Source organism: Dermacentor silvarum, chromosome 2, assembly GCF_013339745.2.
Source record: "Dermacentor silvarum isolate Dsil-2018 chromosome 2, BIME_Dsil_1.4, whole genome shotgun sequence".
NCBI lineage: Eukaryota > Metazoa > Arthropoda > Arachnida > Ixodida > Ixodidae > Dermacentor > Dermacentor silvarum.
In genome coordinates, this window is record NC_051155.1 from 213,606,710 (window position 1) to 213,629,545 (window position 22,836).

Below are 22,836 nucleotides of genomic sequence, written 5' to 3' on the forward strand. Positions count from 1 at the left end.
AATTAGGATGTTTAGCCCGTGCGGGCAGCTGGGCCTTCGGACTGTGGCGCCGCCGCACGGGAGAACGTGAACCACGGCGGCGCCTCGGACATAGAATAAAGAACCAACTTTTGTGCCCATAGAGTTAATATACTCAATCAGTTATATGAAGGACCCTGGTTATATTAACTCTATGTTTGTGCCCCGGCACCGCGGCCACCTAAACAGCCACCAGGGCAGAAACAGATCCGAGGCGTCACCGTGGTTCACGTTCTCCCGTGCGGCGGGGCCACAGTCCGAAGGCCAGCTGCTTTGGAAAATACGGCGGCTGTTCGAAAACGCGAAGCCGCATCCCTATCCGTATCCGGCCGCTCCAGCGTTCCCTACAGCTGAAAATGACTGCCTGTTGACGATTTGTTTGGGTTACTTGGGTGGGCCTTACAAAGTTACTACGCGTTGATAGATATGTTCTTCAGGTGCCTAACTTGTTAGTCGGAACCGGTCGGGGCCATTTTAATATTTTTGAAGGACTGGAACAATTGGCCCCTTTGACAAAGTGTTAACGTCCAGGCACAGGTGCGAACAGGCGCCGAGCCTGCAGACTGCGCTAAGTTTGTAAGTATGTCCGATAAACAGTGCTTTTTCGTGCTCGATTCGCGGCAGTGCTGTTGAATGGCGTAGACAGCTTTACAAACTTTCAGCTGGAGCATGCTGGGCTTCAACCGCCACTTTAGAGCGCGTGGGTAGAGCTACCCTTAAAAGGTTGGACGTGCGATGTCTTCCGAAGTCAGCCACACATTTCGTTCGCTTCTGCGTACTTTCCCACTAATTCGCATGCATTCAAATTTGTAACGTACCGTTGAAAATGTCTGAACTTGAAATCGAATGTGCCTCGTATATATCGCGGGAAACAGAGTTAAACGACTCGTGAAATAACGCTTCCACCAGTTTCAGTTTCGCGTGGTAAAGTTAAAGTTGACTTGAGCAAATGATGCTGTGCATTTAGATGCATTGTTTCATAATGCGCTGCACTTCTTGCTTTACGTTTTCTTATAAAAACGTTTACACACACACACACGCCCATATATATATATATATATATATATATATATATGCGTGAAAAACCCACAGAACGCAACATTTTGTGCTGTTTCGCTTTGCAGGCGTTTATAGTGATGCGTGCGCGGAATCTGCAATAACGTATTGCATCTATCTTGACTAAAGTACATAAAATACCATCCTTGGCATATTAACATCATTGTGATTTTATGCTGCCTCTCGTAGAGAATCTGGGAACACTCATTTCGTGATTTTTGTGTGCGCTAGAGGGAACCCGTCACACACCACCGATGCCACTGTATTCTCCTGTAGGTGCTTTTTCTGTAAAAGTTAGCCCATCGTCAGTCTGGCAAATCATGTTGCTTTCTTTCTATAGCAATTTTATAGCAATCTACGATTATGCTAAAGGCAACCTGCCACACATTACTGATGCCACTGTATTTATTCTCTTGTCGGTGCTTTTTCTGTAAAAGTTGTTCCTACACCATTCTGGCAAATCATGTGACTTTCTTTCTAGAAATCTATGACTTCTCCATCGGTGTTAAAGCCTCCGATTCCACAGACAATGGGGGCTTCGCCAAACTCAGTGCGTGGAAGCTCGAAACTGCGAGCTCGTTCTTCATCAGCAGGACGGGGTCCTGATAAGGGTCTTCGGGCTCGTTACTGGGCGTACTTGTTCGAAAACCTCCAGAGAGCTGTAGATGAGATCTACCACACATGTGAGACAGATGAAAGCACTTTGGAATGCAAGGCAAGTAATGTGATGCGTTTTGCTGCATTTCTTCTAGCTTGTAAAGTTTCTGGCACTTACAACTGAATTTTGTTCAGTGTGGTTGGCTCCCAGTTTCTCTGGGAGCCTTGTAAGTTAACCAGAATTGTTTTAATTGTGAACTTACGAATCGATGCATGGTGCCCTCCCTGTATTGCCTCTTCATTGCTGCTGCAACTTCACTGATCACTTGCTTGTACTGCCCTCGTACTGTCGTGTCTGTTCTGCTTTTAGTTTAACAAGACCTGTGAAACATTTTGAGTGTGGCCATTTATGGAAGAACTGTACTCTTTATTTCACATGTACCGTGGGGGAAGAATATTATTTGTAAGCACTTTTTGACGGCTGATTGGATTGCCCATTGCCAATGGGTTTGGGAGTTGGTGCCCAAGTAGATCTTTTTGCTGAATTGTGGCATTTTTCATCCTTTTGGTGATTTACAGTTATTGTTGCTTAATAGTAATGGATGGCATCTGGATATCTAATTATCGTTGCTAGAATTGACACAATCATAAGCAACATGTAGGCACCAGGCCTGTTTATCCTGCAGGTAATATAGACATGGTATTTGCTGTAAACAGCAATTCTGAGTGAGGCAGTGGGCTGATCATGTTTGTTTAGCAGACTTGGCTCGAACACAACATATATATTTTTTTAAATTAGGAATATTTGACACCTGAGAAGCCAAGGTAGGTTACCGCAGAAGCTGTGAGCTCCATTGAATTCTTTGCTGTCAATGCAGCTGTCGCTCCTGATGGAGGCATGCAGAGTTGTCACATGTGTCGCTGAAGCATTAAGTGAAGTTTAACAATGAGAAGGTTATGCATGTATTGTGCGTTAAGGAGTCATGAATATTTCGTGAAACCGATTTGATGTGTCTGAGTGTTGGTGCAATGACTGAGGGTAGCATATAAGCTGGCGTATGCTGCCTGAAGCAACGCCAATCCAGGGCAATGACAAGTATGTGTCCACATGGCTCAAAAGGTGTTTATTTCTGTGCAATGGAACGATGGTGCCATCAGTTACTGCACGGTGTCTTTTATCATGTTTTGCTGTAGTGGTAAGAGATGGCGCCATTGTTCTGTTTGAGTGACTTTGCGAGATGCCTGTGTGCTTCCGTAAACTAGGCATTCATCGCTTGACGTGTAGCACCAATCTCAAGAACAATGCCGAGATAGTGCCAGAACTTTGCTACACGCTTAACTTCCTGTGAAAGCAGCAAATTGTTTAGAAATGGCCACCCATTAAGCCTGAAGTGGGCAGGCTTGATGTCAGGAGATGACATGATTTCTCTTGTATTCGTGGACCAGAAGTCTGCAAGAGACCTTGAGAAAAAGCGTTTCTGTGGTAACAATATTTCTGCAGGCATATCTTCCTTTGAACCAATGATTGCACACGTGTATAAAAGTCGCATCTAACATGAAAATACCTATGGTATACGCAATATTCAGTATAAGCGTATGTTCATACCCATTAATATTGGCAAGAATACTTTGACACACTTTGTTATATTCAATGATTCATTATTATATGTCTTTTTCACATTGAAGTTTGACCATTTTTGACAATTTGTAAAGGAAAGGCAGAAAATATTTTTTAATAAAAAAAACTAATAAATAGAAGCACCAGGAGTGTCAAAATGAGCACAATGTAAAAGACCTTACAGATGGCTCCGTAACCAAGTGTGTCTTTCATGATAGTGCTGCTGCATGCAATCCACATGCTTCTTCAAATGTCAGGGGAGCCTCTTAGAATTGTCCAGTATTTCTCCAGCAAACACGGGAGTTTCTATCATGTACGAGTTTCTAAGCACATTGAGAATTTGGCAACTCACAATTGCTGTTGGCAATTGGCAGTCTTTGGGGGAATCTGAGAGTCTGGAGTAGGGGGGGGGGAGAATTGGTATACCTAAATGGTACTTTCATTTGTTCTAGGAGGCTATTTTGATCCTGGAGAACTATAGGAAAGAGTTTACTGCCTTGATTAATTGGATACAACTGAGTAAGCAACTTGAAAATACACCACCCCCAGACAGGTGACCTGTTCCCTTTATTACCCACTTTGACTTGCTCATCTCATTGTTTATAAAATGCAAGCCTCATGAATGTTTTACTAAAGTGTTCTGTTTCATGCTTAACAGGAATGTGTGCATTGTGCCTGTGTTATCCAAACAGTGTACCAATTGATAGCTTTTATTTTGGGAGATGCAACCCGCTGTGGTAGCTGAACTCAAGGTCGTGGGTTTGATCCCAGCAGCGGCGACCGCATTTCCAAAAATGCCCGTGTACCTTGCTTTGGGTGCTCATTAAAGACCCCCAGAGGGTCATAATTAAACTGGAGTCCCCCATTATGTCTTGCCTCATAATCATATTGTGGCTTTGGCACGTGAAACCCCAGAATCTAACCTAATGCATATTGGGGGATGCATTCTCAATGGTATGGCTACTGATCACGAGGTTGAGGTTTCGATTCCCAACCTCAGTGGCACATTCTGAGGGGGGCATAATGCAGAAACACTCGCACACTGACCTTTGGGTGCGTGTTAAATATCTCCAGTTAGCCAAAACTCATTCGTAGTCCTCTGCTGTGGCATATCTTATTGCTTCTGTTTTGCTTTGGGATATTAAATTTTATCAGTCAATTTATAGTCTATGTTTACCACTGTTGGGTGTTCTAAAACATTATGCTCATTTAAGACTTTGTACCATTTTGTGGCAGTGATGCTCGTTTTAAGGTTTAAATAAAAAAAAAAAGCATGTTTAAAAGTTTGCTAACTGTTCACTTTCACAGAACGTTAAATTAATAATTTTAACTTTCAGACCAGCCTGTCTAGCCTGGGAAGTGCGCAAGTCATCATTGGGAAGAGGAGTAACTCCAAGGAGCTTCTGGGGGCTTCGTTCAGGCAACACTGGACAGCGCTCCCCATGCTTAGTTTCAGTTGCCATTCAGTGCGGCCCTAGTGACTCTGGCCAAGTGTGTCCAGACGCAGTGGAGAAGCACCCAGTTCCAGTCATGGAAATGCCGGCTAAGAGGGACATTCCCAACATAACTTCTGTTCCAGCTCCCAGGACTGCCATGGTGCCAACTTGTGATGTTGTGCTCGGTAGGCCGACTTCTTCATTGAAGCATTGGGGACTAAACCAGAGCTGAGCAGAGATATAGTGTGGTAGCTACAAGTTAATAGTACAATGCAGGGCACAGAAGTTATGGAGGCACTTACTTTCACTAAAAATCACAATTCAGAATTGACTAATTAGCAAAAATTTACTAATCAACGTGTTAACTAATTACTTTAGGTTATATATTACAGTATACGAATTAAAGCCAGGGATTTCACAAGGCACATCCACTTAAAATTAATTTTGAAACTAGCACCAATTTTGAGATGTGCGCTGTCAAACTTGCAGTAAGAATGCACGTTTGTTCCATTTGTCTACAAAATGCCATTTTATGCATAACATTGAAGCTCAAAGGCTACTCGAACACCAATGTATTTCATCACAAACTTTGGGAATGCGTACCTCGAAACAGGTATCCTTCTCAGAATTCATTCCAAGTGGATATGACTTAATTGTCACTGGCTACAATTTGTTAATTGCAATGTGTTGTAATGTAATAAGTTTAAAAGTTGATTAGCAAAACTTAGTTAATTAGTTGAATATTCATTTTGATTTCATGTGCGAATAATGTCCACCTCTGAGAGTAATCTAGCTTGGGAAGTAGAATTGTACTACATGCTACAGGGAATTAAAAAAAATTCTGTTCACAATAAAATAAAATGGTACATATATATATATATATATATATATATATATATATATATATATATATATATATACTAATAATGATGCACACTTTAGAGCTTATAGAAGAAGTGTCTCTACCTGCAGCGTATTAATCTCATTCTTTCTTTTCTTTTTAAATGTAGCAAAATTTTAAACATAATTTTGAGTTCTTGAGCTGTGTGTTGACTTGAATAATTGTTTCTTGGCAGTGTTGAGGAAGAATTCAGACTCGCCTGCATGCCACACTCCTTCGCCACACCTGTCTTTGTACCGCACACCCCACATGGTACGCCTTTGTTGCAGTTACACATTCTTGCGCCTCTCTTTCGTCTCCCTTCCACCCCTTCACCGTCGGTGCTGTTGGACTCTTGTTTTGGAGGGGTGGAAGAGAAACAGGAGAAAGGCGCGCAATGCAGTGAGACCTTGCCACATAGAGTGCGGCACAAAGGTGGGTGCAGCGACTCGCTTTTTTTTTTTTCCGTGATTTTTCATTTCTTTTTTCACTCGGCACAGACACCCAGTAGCCAGGTGTAATCGTTATGGACAAGAATTGGGCATAGGAACATTGTAGTAAGCGGTGCCAGTGCTGCTCATTGTTACATTCAAGTATTCTTAAAAACGATAATGGTGTAAATGGGTTAGACTGCACTTCTTTCTAATTGAAATATTTCTATGTTTGTCCCCTCTGCTTTTTGCGTACGACTCAGTTATAGCAATTATCAATTATAGCAATAGAATTTTTTGTCACTTGAATATTGTTATAAGGATTTGACTTTATAAAAGTTCACAGCTGCCGAGAGTGCACACGATGTTCCACTTTGTGCAACGACTTCCAATATAATTTTTAAATTTTGTATCTAGTGCAATAAAGCTATAGTTAAACCTCAATATAACGAACGTTAATGTGGAGAAGAGTGAGGGCTGAGCACATATGTGGCCCTCGCGGCTTATGTTATTGGAGGTAATCAGCGGCGTGTGCAGATGTTAGGCGGGCCAAGATGGCTGATAGCGTCATCCCGACTACGGGTCGATGCTACCAGCCTGCAGTGGCGGAGTGGACGCGAAAGCTGTGCAGGCTTCAGTTTTGTACCATCGATGTAAAGATATCGTCAGCATGGCATGAAACAGTACCGTTGGCCGCCCGCTTACTCCCAAATTCAACGAAATAATCTTTTTCCTCGCTGAATTTTTTTTTATTGTGTGATGATTCCGAAAACTCCGCCCCTCTTCCATGCAAGAAAAATCTGTCAGCAACTCTACTTAGTTCCATACAAGGCATCTCCATGTCTTTGCATTACTATTGTATTTATTACTATCGTAATATTATTACGGTCATTTAATGGTATTGTGATTAAAAAATTTTTATCGCAATTTAAACCATATTGTTTAAATACAATGTTATTTAAACATTTTTTACTTTGTCATGCTCATGCAAATGCAGTACATGACGAAAAAAAAAAATTTTTCCTTTCACATTGTACTGTTTGGCTTAACTCTTTCTGTGTCAAGGACAAGTCTCACTCAATCAGATGTTTTCTTCAGCATATGCCAGTGACAAGGCTCACTCGTCCAGGAATTTCCTTTTGTCTACTGAGTGCCGCAGACAAGTGGCAGTTGTTTTATTTATTTTTGTGTGACTGCAACACCACTAGGTGGCACCAGCGTCCCAGAAAACATCTTCTTGTGAGCTCATTTGACGGAAATGCAGCAGAAATGCAGCGGAAATGCAGCAGATGTCTGGCTTTTCTGGGTTTTAAAAATGGCGGTGCAGACTTAGGTGGCTGCAGTGACGATGGCTACGTTTTTCAATGCTGTAATAGCATTTTTGGGACAATTATTCACCTCAAGTAAACAATTTGACCTGGCAAGCTCTAGTGAGCTGTGTTCAGAACTTTAGTACAGTGCCTGCGATTGTGAGGAAGGAAGAATTCTAGCCTCTGACGGCCTCCCTTGCATAGATGAGGCTTTCGACTGGCGCCTATGCGATTTTATTTCTTAGCAGCACCAAGAATGATGTGTTGCATGGAGGACAACAAAAGCTTGCATGACTTCTGTTCCAAGAAATGTTAACTTCATAAAGAATGTAATGTTAACTTCATAAAGAATGTAATGTTAATTTCATAAAGAATGTTTCTGTCACCATGCCTATCAGCAACTCAAAAACATGAAAAAATTGACATTTATCGACAACAGGAAACAGCAATGAACTGCTGATATTGCAATAACAAAAGCAGTTTTCAATGAGTCTTTTAAAAATATAGGGAAATTTGTGGGGTTTCTTGAAAAATAATTTGGCCTGGAGAGTGTTACAACTTCATTACCAGATTAGTTCAGATTGGTCAGGTCATGATGCGCCATTCATTTTGTGGCTTAGACAAGCTCGTTGCCATTATCACTCATTTTCCTTGCTCAGGATGCACATGTAGAAACACACCTTCTCTATCACTTTACAGTTCTTGACTTGATGATTTTTGTAATGTTTCTTTATTTCCTCTCACCTAGAAACAGTTGAGAGTGCTGGCCCTGAACAGAACACACCTGATGACTCAAGTCTTAGGTCCCTAGCCAAAGCACCAGCATCATCTGATAGTTCTAAGAGCTCTACCAAGGAGCCTTCAAGGTCTTCTGGTGTGGCTGCAAGCTCTGATGTGACCAGACCTTCAAGAATTTCACCAGCCACAACCCCCACTGGTCATGTGCCTCCAGGTGTCAGACTGGCAGCTGCAAGAGCAACCAAGCTGACTCGTACAGCTGTGGAAGCGAAACCCAAAACTACAGCAGGTTTGCGTTTTGTTGCTTCTGTAAAGATGAAGTTCGGCATAAGTCTCCTTTGCACCTTTACAGTGATACCGTATAGACTCATGTAAGGGCCGCACTTTTTTTTTTTTTCACAATTTTCACTATGTGCAGCCCTTACACAGGACCGAACTTTTTAGTCAAAATGGTGCCAGTGCAGCTGGCCACCACTGCGCAACCCGGATCCCTGGATGTACCATTGCATCAGAGGCCAACGTGCAGCTCTCGCCATCTAGTAGTGGCACGCAGAAGTACTCAGTGCCTGAAAATTTCGCCGATGTGTGTGTGTGGCATTGGGGCACCGAAAGCGATTGCTTCTCCAATGGAAACTTTTTTTCCGAATTTTGTGCTGCCAAGTTGGGGATGCAGTCCTTACACGGGTGCGGTCCTTACACGAGTCTATACGGTAGCTATTATGTGCTCTTCCCTGGCTTGAAATATTGTAGTGCATTAGTAACAGCTGTAGTACTAGTATTTGGGAGAAGAAACAGCTCTTGAGCACACGGCAAGAGATGACACAAACGTCCTGTGCTAAAGTGTTGTTTCTTCTTGTTTTTATGTTGTTTTCAGGTGTTCCTTCTCTAGTTTAAAAAATATGTGCACTGCAAAAATTTCTATAGAAGGTTTACAACATTTTTCTTGCTAAGCCTGTGTGTGTCATGACAAGGGTTCAACTTTTATGTGGATAGTAATGTCAGTAATGATAGAAGATTTTTAGCTTGATGTTCATTACCCTTAACATATTGTTGTGATATTGAGCCATAACTGTTAGCTACCAAGTGAATAACAATGTCTGATTCTGATGAGGTCTTGCTCAACCAAAGCATCTTGGAAATGTGGCGTTGCGTGAATTTCCTTAACAGAAGTTGGGCAAAGGTGGCTGTTGTAAAATTAACCCTGATATTCTCTGACAACCCTTGACTCGAAGCTCTTCCTTCACTCCACCAAGTGGAACTCGGCACTGCTCTTCGCTGAAGAAGATGCTATGCTTCTAAAAAATTGCTGTAGAGTATCGATGAAGCGTAGTGTCGATTGGTGGCACTGCCATCCACTATCAAGGTGAAGTGTTGAGGGAAGGAACATTCCAGAATACGGGAATAAGCTGCAGGGAAACAAATTAAGTTGTGTGGAAATCTTCAAGGTGGAGTTTGATTTATAGAAAGGAAAGTATGAAAACTTGCAAGCAAATCATTTGCATGAAACTTTTTGTAAGAAATCCTGCTAGCTGTAGGGAACATTGTGAATCTTTGTAGTAAACCCTGCCTTAAACCCTGCCAAGGGAACCTTGCACTTTGTGACCAATTAACTAAGAAAGGTGCCAGGCTCCTCAGACTGGGAGAGATTTTTTATCTAATAGACAGTTTTCTCTCCCAGGAAGCTGTATGCATTTCCCTTGTAGCCGCTTGGTTACATTCAGGAGGGTACCCATTTCCTGTTCCATGCTGAAACCTCTATTCCAGCAGGCCAGGAGAATGTAGTAGTACAGTGCAAAAAGAATCCTCCACAATTTTGTTGTAAACAGTGTTGCCATTCGACAACAGTGCTATAGCTTACTATTCCTTTGTTTGGTGGTAATATTGTAACAATGTAATGTTCATATTAAGCCAAAACTTTTGTTATATTCTATCCTTGTGCACTTACAGCACTTGTTTCCTAACATTTGAGGACAGTATTTTGAAGATTGTAGAGCTTTTTTTGTTGTGGGGGTAACCTGAAACTCTATAAACAAGTGAGCCTGAAATTGTATTTTGTGTATCATACAGAGCACAAGGCCATATCATACAGTTCTTCACTGAAGAGTGGGCAGCAAACGGCACATTCTGCAGTGACAAAGCCTCGTGCCACAGAAGCCAGTGCCTCAGCAAACAAGTCAGGTGTTAATCCGCAGAGGATGGGTGTGCCAAGCCGTAGCTCGTCATCAATGCTCTCTGCTGCACATGCGCCAACTCCAACTTCTCAGAAACCTACTTCAGTTTGTTCCACAAATACACTGGTCAAATCGGGGGAAGATAGAAAGAGTGGATCCACCCTGTCGCTGAGCAGTAGCTCCAGTGGTCGTAGCTGGGCAGACAAGGTGAAAGGACCAAGTGCGTCTGAAGACAGAAGTCTGACGAAGAGCGTCTCCTTGGACCCAATTGCTGTGGAGCTTGGTAGGTGCTGTAGCTGCCGTAAAACTAACAAACTTCAGAACATGCAATGGTTGCACTTCTGCAATAGATAAACCCCCACCTGTGGAAAAAAATTGTAAAATCGAAAAAAGATGCTTTAGAATTTGTCAGCAAACAACAAACCTGTCACACTCGCAGAAAGCCATAGCTTTGGTCAGGCATCAGGTGCGTTTGGTGTTTGCTGGTGCTGTCTGCCTTGGCTTACACAGATCTATGCAGTAGCTTGATATCGTTTTAAAAGAAATTTTGTATACTAAATATCTACACTGTACAATTTTGCTCTAAATCTGTTGTATCTCATTTGAAACACTCTGTAAGTGTCTACACAGTGATACAGTCAAGTGATGGCAGTTAACAGTTGATATACTGAAAAAACTGAATACTAGTAGTGTGTGTAATACTAATAAGACAAAGAGCATTGAAATTGACACCAACTATTTCATTTTTGCAAAGTTCCTAAGTGATTTTTGAGAGGTATATGTTTTTATGTGATATATTGCTGGCTATATTTTCTAAACACAAATGACAACCGATGCCAAATATTGTTCACTAACCACATAAGAGAAATCTAAGGTAATAAAACTAAAATATTCAGTATTAAGCAGGGCGTCAGAACATTTGGGTTCAACATGCTCAGATTTCGTTCCAGTTCAGTTCCGGTTTGGAGAAATAAACATTTATAATGGTTTCTCTACCTGCTTGCAACACTGAACGGGTTCACGAACCGGTTTAGCGCAGTCCATTTTTTTCTGCCCCACGGCGATATGCTGCATAGTAGTACTATTGACTTGCTCGCATGGTGTATGGCAAGTTTCATCAGGAGGAGGCAGTATTTACAAATGAATTACACAGCTACAGGGGAATTTTCATGTGCATAATAAAGACGGAGGTAATTAGCAGAATCCGTGCGTAAGCGTAAGGTCTGCATATCTTGCACGCTCGCTACTTTGACAGCAACAGAGTCAGATAATTTTGGCTGTGTTTCAGGTTTTTACTACTGGACTTGTGGTGAGCGAGCTGTGGCCATTGATATCCATTGTGTCGAAGACAGCATTAATTCACATTGTATTACATAAATTACAACTTCAAACTTCTAGTCTGTAGCAAAAAAATAAGCCAGCATTTGACATTTAGCTCAGTTTGCTGCTTTTTTAGAAGCAGGTGAGGACATTGATGCTTCTGAATGATGAACAAGGATGGTTTCTGCTGAACCATGTCTTTCTTATGCATCTGCACATGCGTTTAGTCTTGCACTGGCTAATACCCGTGTAACACGGGCACGCTTGGAAGGCCTTCCAAGCGTGCCCACAGCACGCTTGGAAGCACGCTTGTTCAGGTTCGTTGATATCCCTCCTCGAGGACAATGTCTTCTTTGCTCCCCGTGTTTACCTAGTTTATTTATTTTTGATAACACATTGACTGAACGGTGGAATTGGGAGTGTCAGGAAACATATTAACTGTATTAACTGTAAAGGGCGAAAAAGACATGCTCCAAATGACTTGATTTCGGTGCCCTTCAAATGTATATGTATTGCGCAGCGAAAATAAAGTATGGGTTTCTCGAGTCACAGCAACAATGCGGTGCAGTCGTGCCTTGCTGGCGATTTCAGGGTAGCTTGATCATGCTCCAAACGACACCCCCTGCAGTAACAATCTGCTAGCACGGGGCACCGATTGAGGTAGTAGTTATTCGAAGAATCGTGCAAACTATTGAGTAGTTGTCGCCTTACATTCTTGAACATTTTCGTGCTGAACCAGTAACTATTATTTTTGTTTGTTCAGGTTCGGTTTGGGTTCAGTCAAATTCCAAAAATATCGGTTCAAGTTGGGGTTCAGTTCCGCCCAAAATTGGGGTTCAAGTTCAAATATGGTTTTCAGTGTGGGTTTGGTTTGACACCCTGGTATTAAGGACCTTACCTTTCATAGGAGCAAGCGCAGAAGTGAGTTGCTGCTTTATCTTTGTGAAATATTGGCTCTTTGTTTTCCAAGTGAACGTATTCGAAACAGAGACTACTGATAGCAGTGATTGCCATGACTGCAATCACACGGAGAAAGCAACAGTGCTAGTGATAGCTTGGTCTGACCTGTGTGTTCTCTGCATCTCATCTGAGCTGTAAAGTTGCTGTCACTAGTATTGTGGTGCTGTTGATTACTTTAAAGCAAGGATTTCTTTGCCTTTTCCTTCGACTTTCCTATTGCTGCTGCTACTGCAATCTTGTCGAATAGCTCACACACAGGAGAGCACTCCTGTCTGTACTACCCCTACAGATGTGCTGGCTGCTGGCCGTGTTTTCTACAGAATCATGCAGTGATACAACAAAGGGTAGCTAAATCTCCTCACTGCAACAAATATATGTCAAGAGGACAATTCCTTTATTAAAGCTAGACAAGTTCCTGTACCTACTTTCCCCGAGTCTGGCGTGTCTGATTGGTCGGTGTCTCGCTGAGTAAAGCGCAGTTACTAATGCACTATTTCCAAAATTGCCCCATCGTAGTCAGCGCGCCAACCCTGGAAACAGTGTCATAGCAAAATACGCCGATCCCGGATACAGCATAATGAGCGCTCATGTGATGGGGGTCGCCATGTCTTGCCTGGCAAGCACAATATTGCTGTGGTGCAAAACTCAATGCAGATTATGATTGGTTTATAGTATTTCATTGCAGATGCCACATGGGTTTGTGAAATGGTTTTCTAGAAAGTGGTGATCGAAGTACCGGTTGGTTTCCACATGTGGGTAAGGCACGGTGGTAAGTGGAGTGCCACCCATGACACATAGTGCTACATAGAGCCACAAATAACCACCTCCTTGTAATTCAACACATTTTAATGCTAAATAAAACTTGTGCTTGCTCTGCAAGGTTCACTATGGTGGATGAGGGACGCGTTCTTCACTGAAATCTGCAGCACGTCTCTTGTCTCAATGAGCCATTTTGCCTTGCTGAGAAGTCTACAATTTGACAATCCGTAATTGAATCATGTAGGAATTGTTCCACAGAAAGCTTTCTTTGTGCTTCAGTGGTAAATATTACCATTATTAAAAATGCTTAATTAGAAATGTCAGTTAGGTGAGTTGATGAAGTACATTCCTGTTGAAAACATTCAGTAAAAAATCGTGGCTTTCTGACTTTTTTTTGTACTTTGCTTACCACACACTATCCCTGCAACTTGCCATCTTGCCTGGCAGGTACATAATTGCTATGGAGCAAAACGGTGTGCAGAATATAATCAGTTGTATAACATTTAATGAACCACTTCATGAAGGCTTCGCTTCTCATAGATTCCTACATGTGGGTTGAATCTGCATAATTTCTTCTCTTCTTCATTTGCTTTTTTCATTGGCTTATGCAACTTCAGTGACAGCATCTACAGCACTTAGTCTAGCACTGGACCTTCCATAAATTGAAAGCTTGAGGCAAAATAACATGGCAGCTCCGTGAGAGTTAGCCGCGGTGGCTCAGTCAGCTAAGGCGTTGCGCTGCTGAGCATGAGATCGCGGGATCGAATCCTGGCCGCGGCGGCCGCATTTCGATGGAGGCGAAAATGCCAAAATGCCTGTGTGCTTGCGTTGTAGTGCACGTTAAGAACCCCAGGTGGTCAAAATTAATCTGGAGGCCTCTACTACGGCGTGCCTCATAATCAGAACTGGTTTTGGCACGTAAAACCCCACAAAGAAGAAGAGCTAGTTGGCAGCCCATGTTTATCGAAGTCGAGAAATGCATTTGACGTTAAAATATACTATTTCAGAAATACTTTGCCGCAAAAAGTAATTCAATGCGTTCAGCAGAAGTGAAGTTATTGGCAGTCAATGATAGGGCCTGATGATCCCCTTTGCGGTGTTCCCGGTCGTTCTTCAGTGCCTTGCACTGTGAAGGCAACGACGTAGTGGGGTGGTGCCTACAATGCTTCCTACGAAATGTCACCGTGGCGCACAGTTCAAGTTTTATTTTGGTTGTTCACATGGACTCTATTACTTCTGATTTTGGCACCTACGACGTGCCAAACTCGGAGGCTAGCTCCCAACTTAAGGTTGAATTCATGGTGTCCCATCTTTGCTGCGCTACAGTGTACTAGATAGCTGCGCACGGCTATTCTTGCACCGAGTGACATGAGTAGCACAATTTCCGAGGGTCGAACAAATTTCATGTTTGCTCGTGCGAGTATGTTGGCAGCGTGCTTATAGGCTAAGCGATGGAAGCCACACTCCAGCATACTCACGTTGCAAGAATTCCTAATGTAACGAGCTTCAACCATGATGTCGACGCACCTCAAGGCTGTGCAACTCTGGAAGCAGACGACCTGTTTGTCAGATGTTGGTGCTCAAGCCTTAAGACATGTCACCCACAACTAGCAATCAGAGCCCGTGAGCCGCAGCTAGCTCAGCAAATGCACTCGTTGCATCACCCCGTGGTGGCCATGGTATCTATGCTATGAAGCAAACACACCTACATGCAACTGTAGTGGCTAACTATGTGCACAACAGGGCTGGAGTGCGTGCTCGAGCTCATGTGCTCCAGTCTGGCCCTGCTATTTGGTGCGGACCAGCCTTGTCCTGCACCAGCTTGACCGATGGATAGTAGCCACATCAAAATTATGCATTTTGTACAATAGCTCAATATGAAGTGAAGTCTGCCAAGGCATCTAGCCAGCAGCGGCCAGGAGTGAGCACGTGCTGGCAAGCGTACGTCTTGTCTGACCTGAGTTTCGCGTGGTTTGAGGCTAGTTAAGTGTTCAAAACTAATAAAAATTTGCGAGATCCGATGGCTATGACACTGATAAGCAGTGCGGCCAAGCATTAGCAGACGATATTCGGAGTTAGTACAATAGTTGTACTTCCGGAAGTGCGTAATTCCTATCGAAACTAAATGTACAGATTTTCGCTTACTTCAGCTGGTTTATTTAAGGAACCCTGAAATTATTTTGACAATTTTGTACAAACATTCTGTGTCATTAGGGTAGGTCCTCCTGATCATTAAGTGATGCATTTAAGTGCTCCACGAAAAGCGCGCAATTTATTATACAGTGTAGACCGCTTATAAGGTAATATCTACACTATAAGTGGTACCGCACTATAACCAAACCAACGATTTTCAAGCAGCCGCACATGTCTGAGAGTCGAACCTTGCAACCGGTAGTTTTGCATTCATTTAAATTTACGAACGTTGAAAGAGTAATGTCCAAGTACCCGTGGTCTTTGCATGAAGCAGGCAAAGTAACAATTAAAAAAAAGAAAAAGAAAGAAAGACGCTGCAATCGAAATTTCAAGCGCAGTACAGTGTCTCATCCAATTTCTCGGACTGATCAGCGTATGCACAGGCACAGTGTCGAAAACATGGTGACCGCAGACCAAGTTGCCACCATTCGAGTGTTGCTCGTGCCCTCACACGAAAGCCCTCACTTTCGTTATCAAGGTGGTTTCTCCGCTTTCCATGCGCCGTAAAGCCATTGCAACGCATTTCTTTGACTTGGCACCAAACTACAACTTTGGTCGCCAACGAGGCGCGCCGGTTAGGCCTAGGCGGCAGGGGTGTTGGGCGGCCTGTCATCGCAAGGAGCTCGTCCCTTGATATGTTCGTACCCGTAGACGATTACATAGAAACTACGCATGCGATCATGCATACGGGCAGAACTGACAGCAACGCATACGAAGCAGAGTTTGGTTCCTCGGGCGATCAGCCGCGGCAACTACTACGAATGCCTACCAAGTTTGTATGTGCGCACACTAGTACGAACGGTGGAAGCTCACTAGTGCACATGAAGCTTAATAGCTCCAAACTAAATTTGTGGAACACTGCTTAAACTGACAGCGTTGCATGCACAATATCTGCACTTCATGACGCGCATCGCGACGGGTGCACAGAAACTGAAGCTGCGTTCTGTGCACAGCGCACCGCTGATAAGCAGCCGAGCAAAAGGTATCTTTTTTTTTTGTTCGTTTGTTCGCTCTGCGTCTCATGCTCCTCCTCCGCATCACCCTCGTTGCTCTCCTTTCCCATCGGTGAGCACACCTCGTTGAGAAGCGTGCTCGCTACCACGCTTGTCGGTAGGATTTTCCCGCGGAAGCTGCATTATAAACAGCATTTCGTCTTATGCGGCTGCACTGTGAGTTGTATGCATATACATGGAGTTCTATGTGAGGGTAAATGGGAGTCGGTAAAGGCTGCTTGTAGCCAGTTCTGCACTATAAACGGCTACGTTATAAGTAGTCTATACTGTAATGTGTATTGCTACTGATCGCAGCGGCACTGCTCGCCTGAGTTTTCACCCTCCCCCTTACGATTGACACAGTTGACGCATAATTGACATCAGTTGGGAGAGCTATCTGAATGGCTCCCCAGGTTGCGGCATCGATAATTTTTCCGACTTTATTGTAAACAAATGTTTGTAATAGTTGTAATGTTGGTTAAGTTGTTTCTATTAAAAAAAAAAGAAACGAATACACGACAATTTATCAGCAAGTGTCGTCTGCTTGTGTTAGAACATTCTCGCGTGTTGACACGAGCTGCGCAGTCAGTGTGAGTCTCGAGCTTCCTTTTTGAGAGCACCATGGATCGCTCTTGTTACGTTGCGGGCTGCAAATCTAGCGAACGGCGACATGTCAAGCTGTGACATCGTGTCCTTTGCAAGGCAACAGGCGGCCACGGCGGCCGCATTTCGATGGGGGCGAAATGCGAAAGCACCGGTGTACTTAGGATTTAGGTGCACGTTAAAGAACCCCAGGTGGTCCAAATTTACGTAGTCCCCCACTACGTCGTGCCTAATAATCAGATCGTGGTTTTGGCACGTAAAACCCCATAATTTAAGCAAGGCAACAGGCGAGCGGAGGGGCTGCAGTGCATCGGGCTGTTGGTATCCAATCAGCACCAGCATCTACATGTTTGCGGCTGTCACTTCACGCCTCAGGATTACTACCACAATAAAGGGTTTTAGAGTGTCCGGTATTCAGGTAAACACAAGCACAAGCAAACTGGACGTTTTACTGCATGAGTGGAGGTGCAAATGTGAACAGCCTGCGCGGTGCAGCCACCTAGTGGCGAGTGTTTGACCAGACAAACACACAGCTATTATGGTAGTAACCAAGTGTATTCTACTTTGCTGCTGGTGTAAACTTTCGGCAGGAGTGTAATCGTGAACACGTTGTCCTTCGAAATGTTTAAAATGTTCTACACTTGTTTACAGCAAGATTAGCCCTGTGTTTGGCTGGTTAAGTTCTGCACTACCGGGTGGCTGCACTGCTCACATTTACGCTAAAGCCCCTTCATCCCAGTGGTCGTAGTACGGAGAGTCTTAGTTTATGCCTCTGCCCATTTGTAAAAACGCCCTGCTCGCCTGCGGTTGCCAGAATACCGGACACGCTAGCTGCGACAGAACGCTCACAATACACGCTGCTTGGATAGCTCTCACTCGCGATCGACGGCTAGGTGGCTAGCAGAGAGGTTGGAGAAGCTCCGCGTGCTGGCTCCAAGACAACCGGAAGTAGACAACATGACGCAGAGTCAGTGAAGGCGGAGCTTATCCCGGATCACTCGGTAAACGAGTTGAGGAAAGAAAGCATGGCTAGGGAGGAGGGTAACTTGTAAACGTTCGTAGGTCTATTAATATGAGATGCTTCATTTAAATTGTGGCGCAAATCTTTTACTGTAGCTGTACCCTACGCGTCTATAAACTTTGTCCCAACTGTTTCAGGGTCCCTTTAGAATGCATCAATAAATAGACACAGTAACAGTAGGAAGAAGCGCACTGATCCAAACACCCCTCTTGATTGAGGTCAGCTATTGGCTGACATCATTCTATTCTATTGGTATGGGAATTTGCTATATGACGAAATATAGCAGCCGGAAAAGAGCACACAACTGCAAAATTTGGCTGAGGTGTTCGCAATAGTGTACGCTATCCGCTGACTCGCTATCCGCAAGCCCGAGAGATGGTTCAGGATTCCTTTGAATGGAACTTGATGTTTGGATAATGAGATTTTTATTTGCTCAACAGTGAGAAAGTTTGGGCTGTTTGATGAGTTGATGGTGTAGTGTGAGTTTAGATAGGGATGTGAAAACAAATGCACACACTGCTAACTTTGTAGCACACTTTATGAAGGCCAGGAAGTGGTTCTTGCAAAAATTAAGAACAAGCAAACTGAAAACTGCAGCACGAATACAATAATAGATTAAATTGACTTCCTGCAGTAGCAGTACAAACTACATGCAACTGTTTCTTCTGATGCACTGAATTGCCATTTGTAGTTATTGTCCTAACTTTTTTTCCATTCTTTTCATTTTATTATGTGTCATTACATCATAGAATAAAATTTTGTAGCCCCTCCTTTCTGTGTCTCATATAGGATGGCATACATATTCATTCTTGTAACCCTTTTAAGTGTATTTCATGTATTATGTCATTAAGGAGAATCTTTTATAAATTTATGAATGATTATCTGTGTCATGTCAGTGCACTCTGTGTACTATTTCTCTTGATGTAACTGACTGTGGTCTATGTTGCGGTCTCTCTTACTGTAGTACTTACCGATAAAATACAGTACGGGTATATAAATAAGTAAAAAAAAAAAAGATCCACCATTATGTACGGTTAGAATATTTGCTCAAATGCAACTTGGCTGCAAGTCAGGAATGTCTTGGTTTTGCTTCACACAGATGACTCTGAAGGCTGGGAGACTGTGCGCCGCAACAAGCCACGCTCACGCAATTCTCCTCCGAAGAAAATGCTGCCACACCAGGCACCATCCAGTCAAGCTATGGGAGTCAAGCGATCTCCATCAGCGCCAGTAATTTCAGCTCCTGCTCCCTGTCGGGTTAAAACGCCTCGGCGTTCTTCGGCGCCACTTTCCACTGGACCACCATCGTCGAGACCAGTGAGAAATTCAAGCAGGAGTACTACAGGACAGCAGCTCGGCCCTAAAAGCGCTACATCCATGCCTTCATTAGTACCACAAAAAAATCAGAGAGACACTGTCTCTGCATGTAAAGGCACAACAGCCCCGAGCCTTGGTGTCAGGTCAAAAAGCTCTCTCTGCCCAACTCAGCAAAGTAAGCAAGTTGAGAAGGCTGTTCCTGACACAGAGAACCTTGCGAGGAAAAATGCCACACCTGAAACTTCTTCTGTAGTGGAGGCTACAGATATGACAAAACAGGTCTCGGAACCTGTTGAAGAAAACAAACCTTCCCCACAAAGAGGTGATACATCTCAGGAAGAAGAAATTTCACCAGTAAGTGAGTGAGAACACTGCTCATTGGTGGTACCATGATAATTCTTTATCTTCTTGTGATAGCATTCTTTCCATTAGTGTAGTATCTGCTGCAGTGGCTTTGTGGCGGTGGTAATCTGAGCACTTGGTCTTCAGGCTAATTTTACAGGCATGGCGACTGTGTTCTAATGGGAGCTCAATGCAAGGATGTCTCCATACAAAAATTTTGCCACACATTAACAAATTTGAACTGTTTGAAATTTATATAGAGCGCTAACAGCATAACAGCCGCAACACCATAACTTGAAACTCGCATAGAGTTTTTGGATGTAAAAATCAATCAATCAATCAATCATTGCAGCGTCCTATATTTCAGTGCTTCAAGGTTGTCCATGACTTTTTTTTTATTATAGACATGGCTGGGTTGTTGGGGCTAAAGTGTTTTACATATCTAACTGAAAGTGAAACTTGAAGAGCATGGCTTGGTGCATTTTTGTTTTATTACAGGAACTAAAACCCATGTCACCTTTTGAGGAGGATGTTGTTGAGGTCCAAGAGCAGACACTTGAAGGTATGTTTTATAAAAGAAAAATGTGCACGAGTTATGCTAAAATAGCTCATCACCACGAAACTCGCATGCTTTTAGCACATACTCCGATTCTCATTGATATAGCCTGATATATTGCAAGAACGCCCGTGTGCTTGCATTGTAGCGCACGTTAAATAACCCCAGGTGGTCACAATTAATCCGGAGCCCTCCACTACGACGTGCCTCATAATCAGAACTGCATTTGGCACGGAAAACCCCAGAAAGAAGCCTGATGTATAATAGCCTTCGGGACATCGCTGCATGGAAGATGCATGTATTTTTTTCCGCACATGTTGGTTACAGACATCTTCAAATTGTGATAAGGGTCATTTTAAATGAACATGCCAGGAGCACTGGTTGCTCTTGACTGCACATTTACAACACATATCCTACAGTTGGTAATGAAGCAGTCTAGTGAAGCCAGGACCACATAAAGACAATTCTGTCACCGTTGATAACCTTTAAACAGCCATTCTTGTACATCACTGCAGTGCCATGTCGAGTAATACTTTTAATAATCAGGATTTTCTTGTTTTTCTTAATGTACCACTGTCGATTCTGCTGTTCCCGTTACATGAACCAGTCAGTTCTGGTTTTATTTTGCCATTGGCCCCTGTTTCTTTGCCGAGTTACGTGCCTCTGAGGTATTGTAGCTTCCAGTGAAAAGAAAAAGAAACTGGACAAAAATGACGAGTGCTGTGTCTCTGTTAAACTGTATTGAATATTTTTCCGTGATTGCAGCTGAGGAAATGGTTCATGACATGGGACTGAGCTGGGGTGATGAAATGGATTGCTTGGAGGAGCTTGAACTGCGTACACCAGGACGTGCACTTCAGATGCACGAGAAGCTGTCTTGTGCAACGCGAAAGAGGTTGGTTTTGCTTTTGCACGCTCCTTGCTTTGCCAGCGACAAATCTGAGAAGAATATATTCACGCACTTCAACCTCACTACATACGGTGCAGGCGAGCCAGGGCACCAGCTATTAGATTTCTTCTGAGCACAAGATCTTCAATCATGGCCCATAGCACGCCACATTATAGTGAGAACAGCCTCCAACAGAAACATGCTGGTATTTGGGGATATCGATTTTGGTGCTGTTGGCTGCCAAAATCAATGAGTTTAGATTAGGGTGTTCTCCTGAAATATAAAAGTTCATCTGAACCTTGTTATGTTTTACAAAATAGCTTTGGGAGCAAGAACTTGTTTGATATACTTACCTACTGTACATTATAAAAATAGGCAGAAATTGGTGCAGTTAAATCTGCAATATTGTTCATGCAAAGGCTGCAGAGGCACGGACAGTGTTCAGATGCAGGGGTCTTTCTGCTCAGACACTGAAATGAGCCGAGATTGCTATTCTGCCTTGGCAACAGGTTATGTCATTGTCTACTGTTATAAAAACTTTTTGAATCTAGCTGAAAGGCATGACGTTTCTTAACTCGTAATCGTGCTTGTAATTGAGAATCGGAAACTGCAAAGATGGGCAAAACTACTTCAAGTGGTGCTTACATATGACATACTGTGTAGACTTCTGTAAAGGCCGTACTTTTTTTTTTTTTTTCAAAGTTTTGATGAAGTCCCGCCCTTACACGGGACCGAACCTTTTGGTCAAGGCTTGTGCACACCTCAGATCTTGTGCACACTCTGGCTCTCATCATCTAGTAGCGGCACGCGGAAGGAAGTACACAGCATTCAAGAATTCGCCTATGCGCATGCGCGGCATTGGGGCACCAAATGCGATTGCTTCTGCATTGGAATTTTTTTACCAAATTTTGGGCTGCCAAGTTGGGGTGCGGCCCTTACACGAGTCTATACAGTATTCTCCCAGCATTGGTTCTTTCTTGAATTATTAAACATAGGTGCTTTTCCTGCTGTAATTTGTCTCTCCCTCTCTTTGTTTCTTTCACGTTTGTAAGGAACTCCACACAGTGGAAAATAAAGGCTGTCTTTAAGCATAAAGTCAGACTTGTTTTGTTCAACAATACTTAGTGTGTCATGGACTGTTTTTTTCTTCTTCATATTCAGGTTGTGTCGCACCGTTATGAGCTGCTTGGAGTATCTTTCCCAGTGATGTTCGTAAATAGAGAATGCTGTGGTGTGTCGAGGAAGTCTCTCACTATTGACAATAGAGTGTTTTAGCTTGTCCGTGTACATGTTACCTTTATGGAATTCCAGGTTGCCGTGACAGCGCAGCAGTGGCAATGCTGGTAGCCACATCTTGAGGTGCTTTCTGCAACCATAATGTGTTAGCAATGTTGTTGTGTTGCATGGTAATGTCATTAAATTGAAATAAATAAAGGAATGCGTGTTGGTGACTACGTCACTGCCGACGCTTTATACCAGCAGCTAAGCCAAATATGGTTGGTTACTACATGTATAGATCTATGTCTTCTCTGGTGTTTGGTTTCAATTGTGTTGCGTGATGCTCTCTCCTAATTTTTTCCTTCCTCCATGATGGGGATGACGTGCCGCTTTCAATTTGATTATGAAAGC

General features: G+C 43.1%; 1 protein-coding gene across 1 annotated transcript in view; it reads left to right on the plus strand.

Moving 5' to 3' along the window:
* Window positions 1-323: 323 nt before the first annotated feature.
* The window catches only part of LOC119442575 (S phase cyclin A-associated protein in the endoplasmic reticulum-like), a 168,394-nt gene continuing 145,881 nt past the window's right edge, over window positions 324-22,836 (plus strand). The window contains exons 1-9 of the mRNA XM_037707499.2: window positions 324-594; window positions 1,556-1,789; window positions 3,742-3,842; window positions 4,627-4,910; window positions 8,095-8,373; window positions 10,152-10,538; window positions 19,203-19,774; window positions 20,261-20,324; window positions 21,084-21,213. Of these exons, the coding sequence (XP_037563427.1) occupies window positions 1,562-1,789; window positions 3,742-3,842; window positions 4,627-4,910; window positions 8,095-8,373; window positions 10,152-10,538; window positions 19,203-19,774; window positions 20,261-20,324; window positions 21,084-21,213 (2,045 nt within the window). The 5' untranslated portion in view covers window positions 324-594; window positions 1,556-1,561. The remainder of the gene's footprint in view (window positions 595-1,555; window positions 1,790-3,741; window positions 3,843-4,626; window positions 4,911-8,094; window positions 8,374-10,151; window positions 10,539-19,202; window positions 19,775-20,260; window positions 20,325-21,083; window positions 21,214-22,836) is intronic.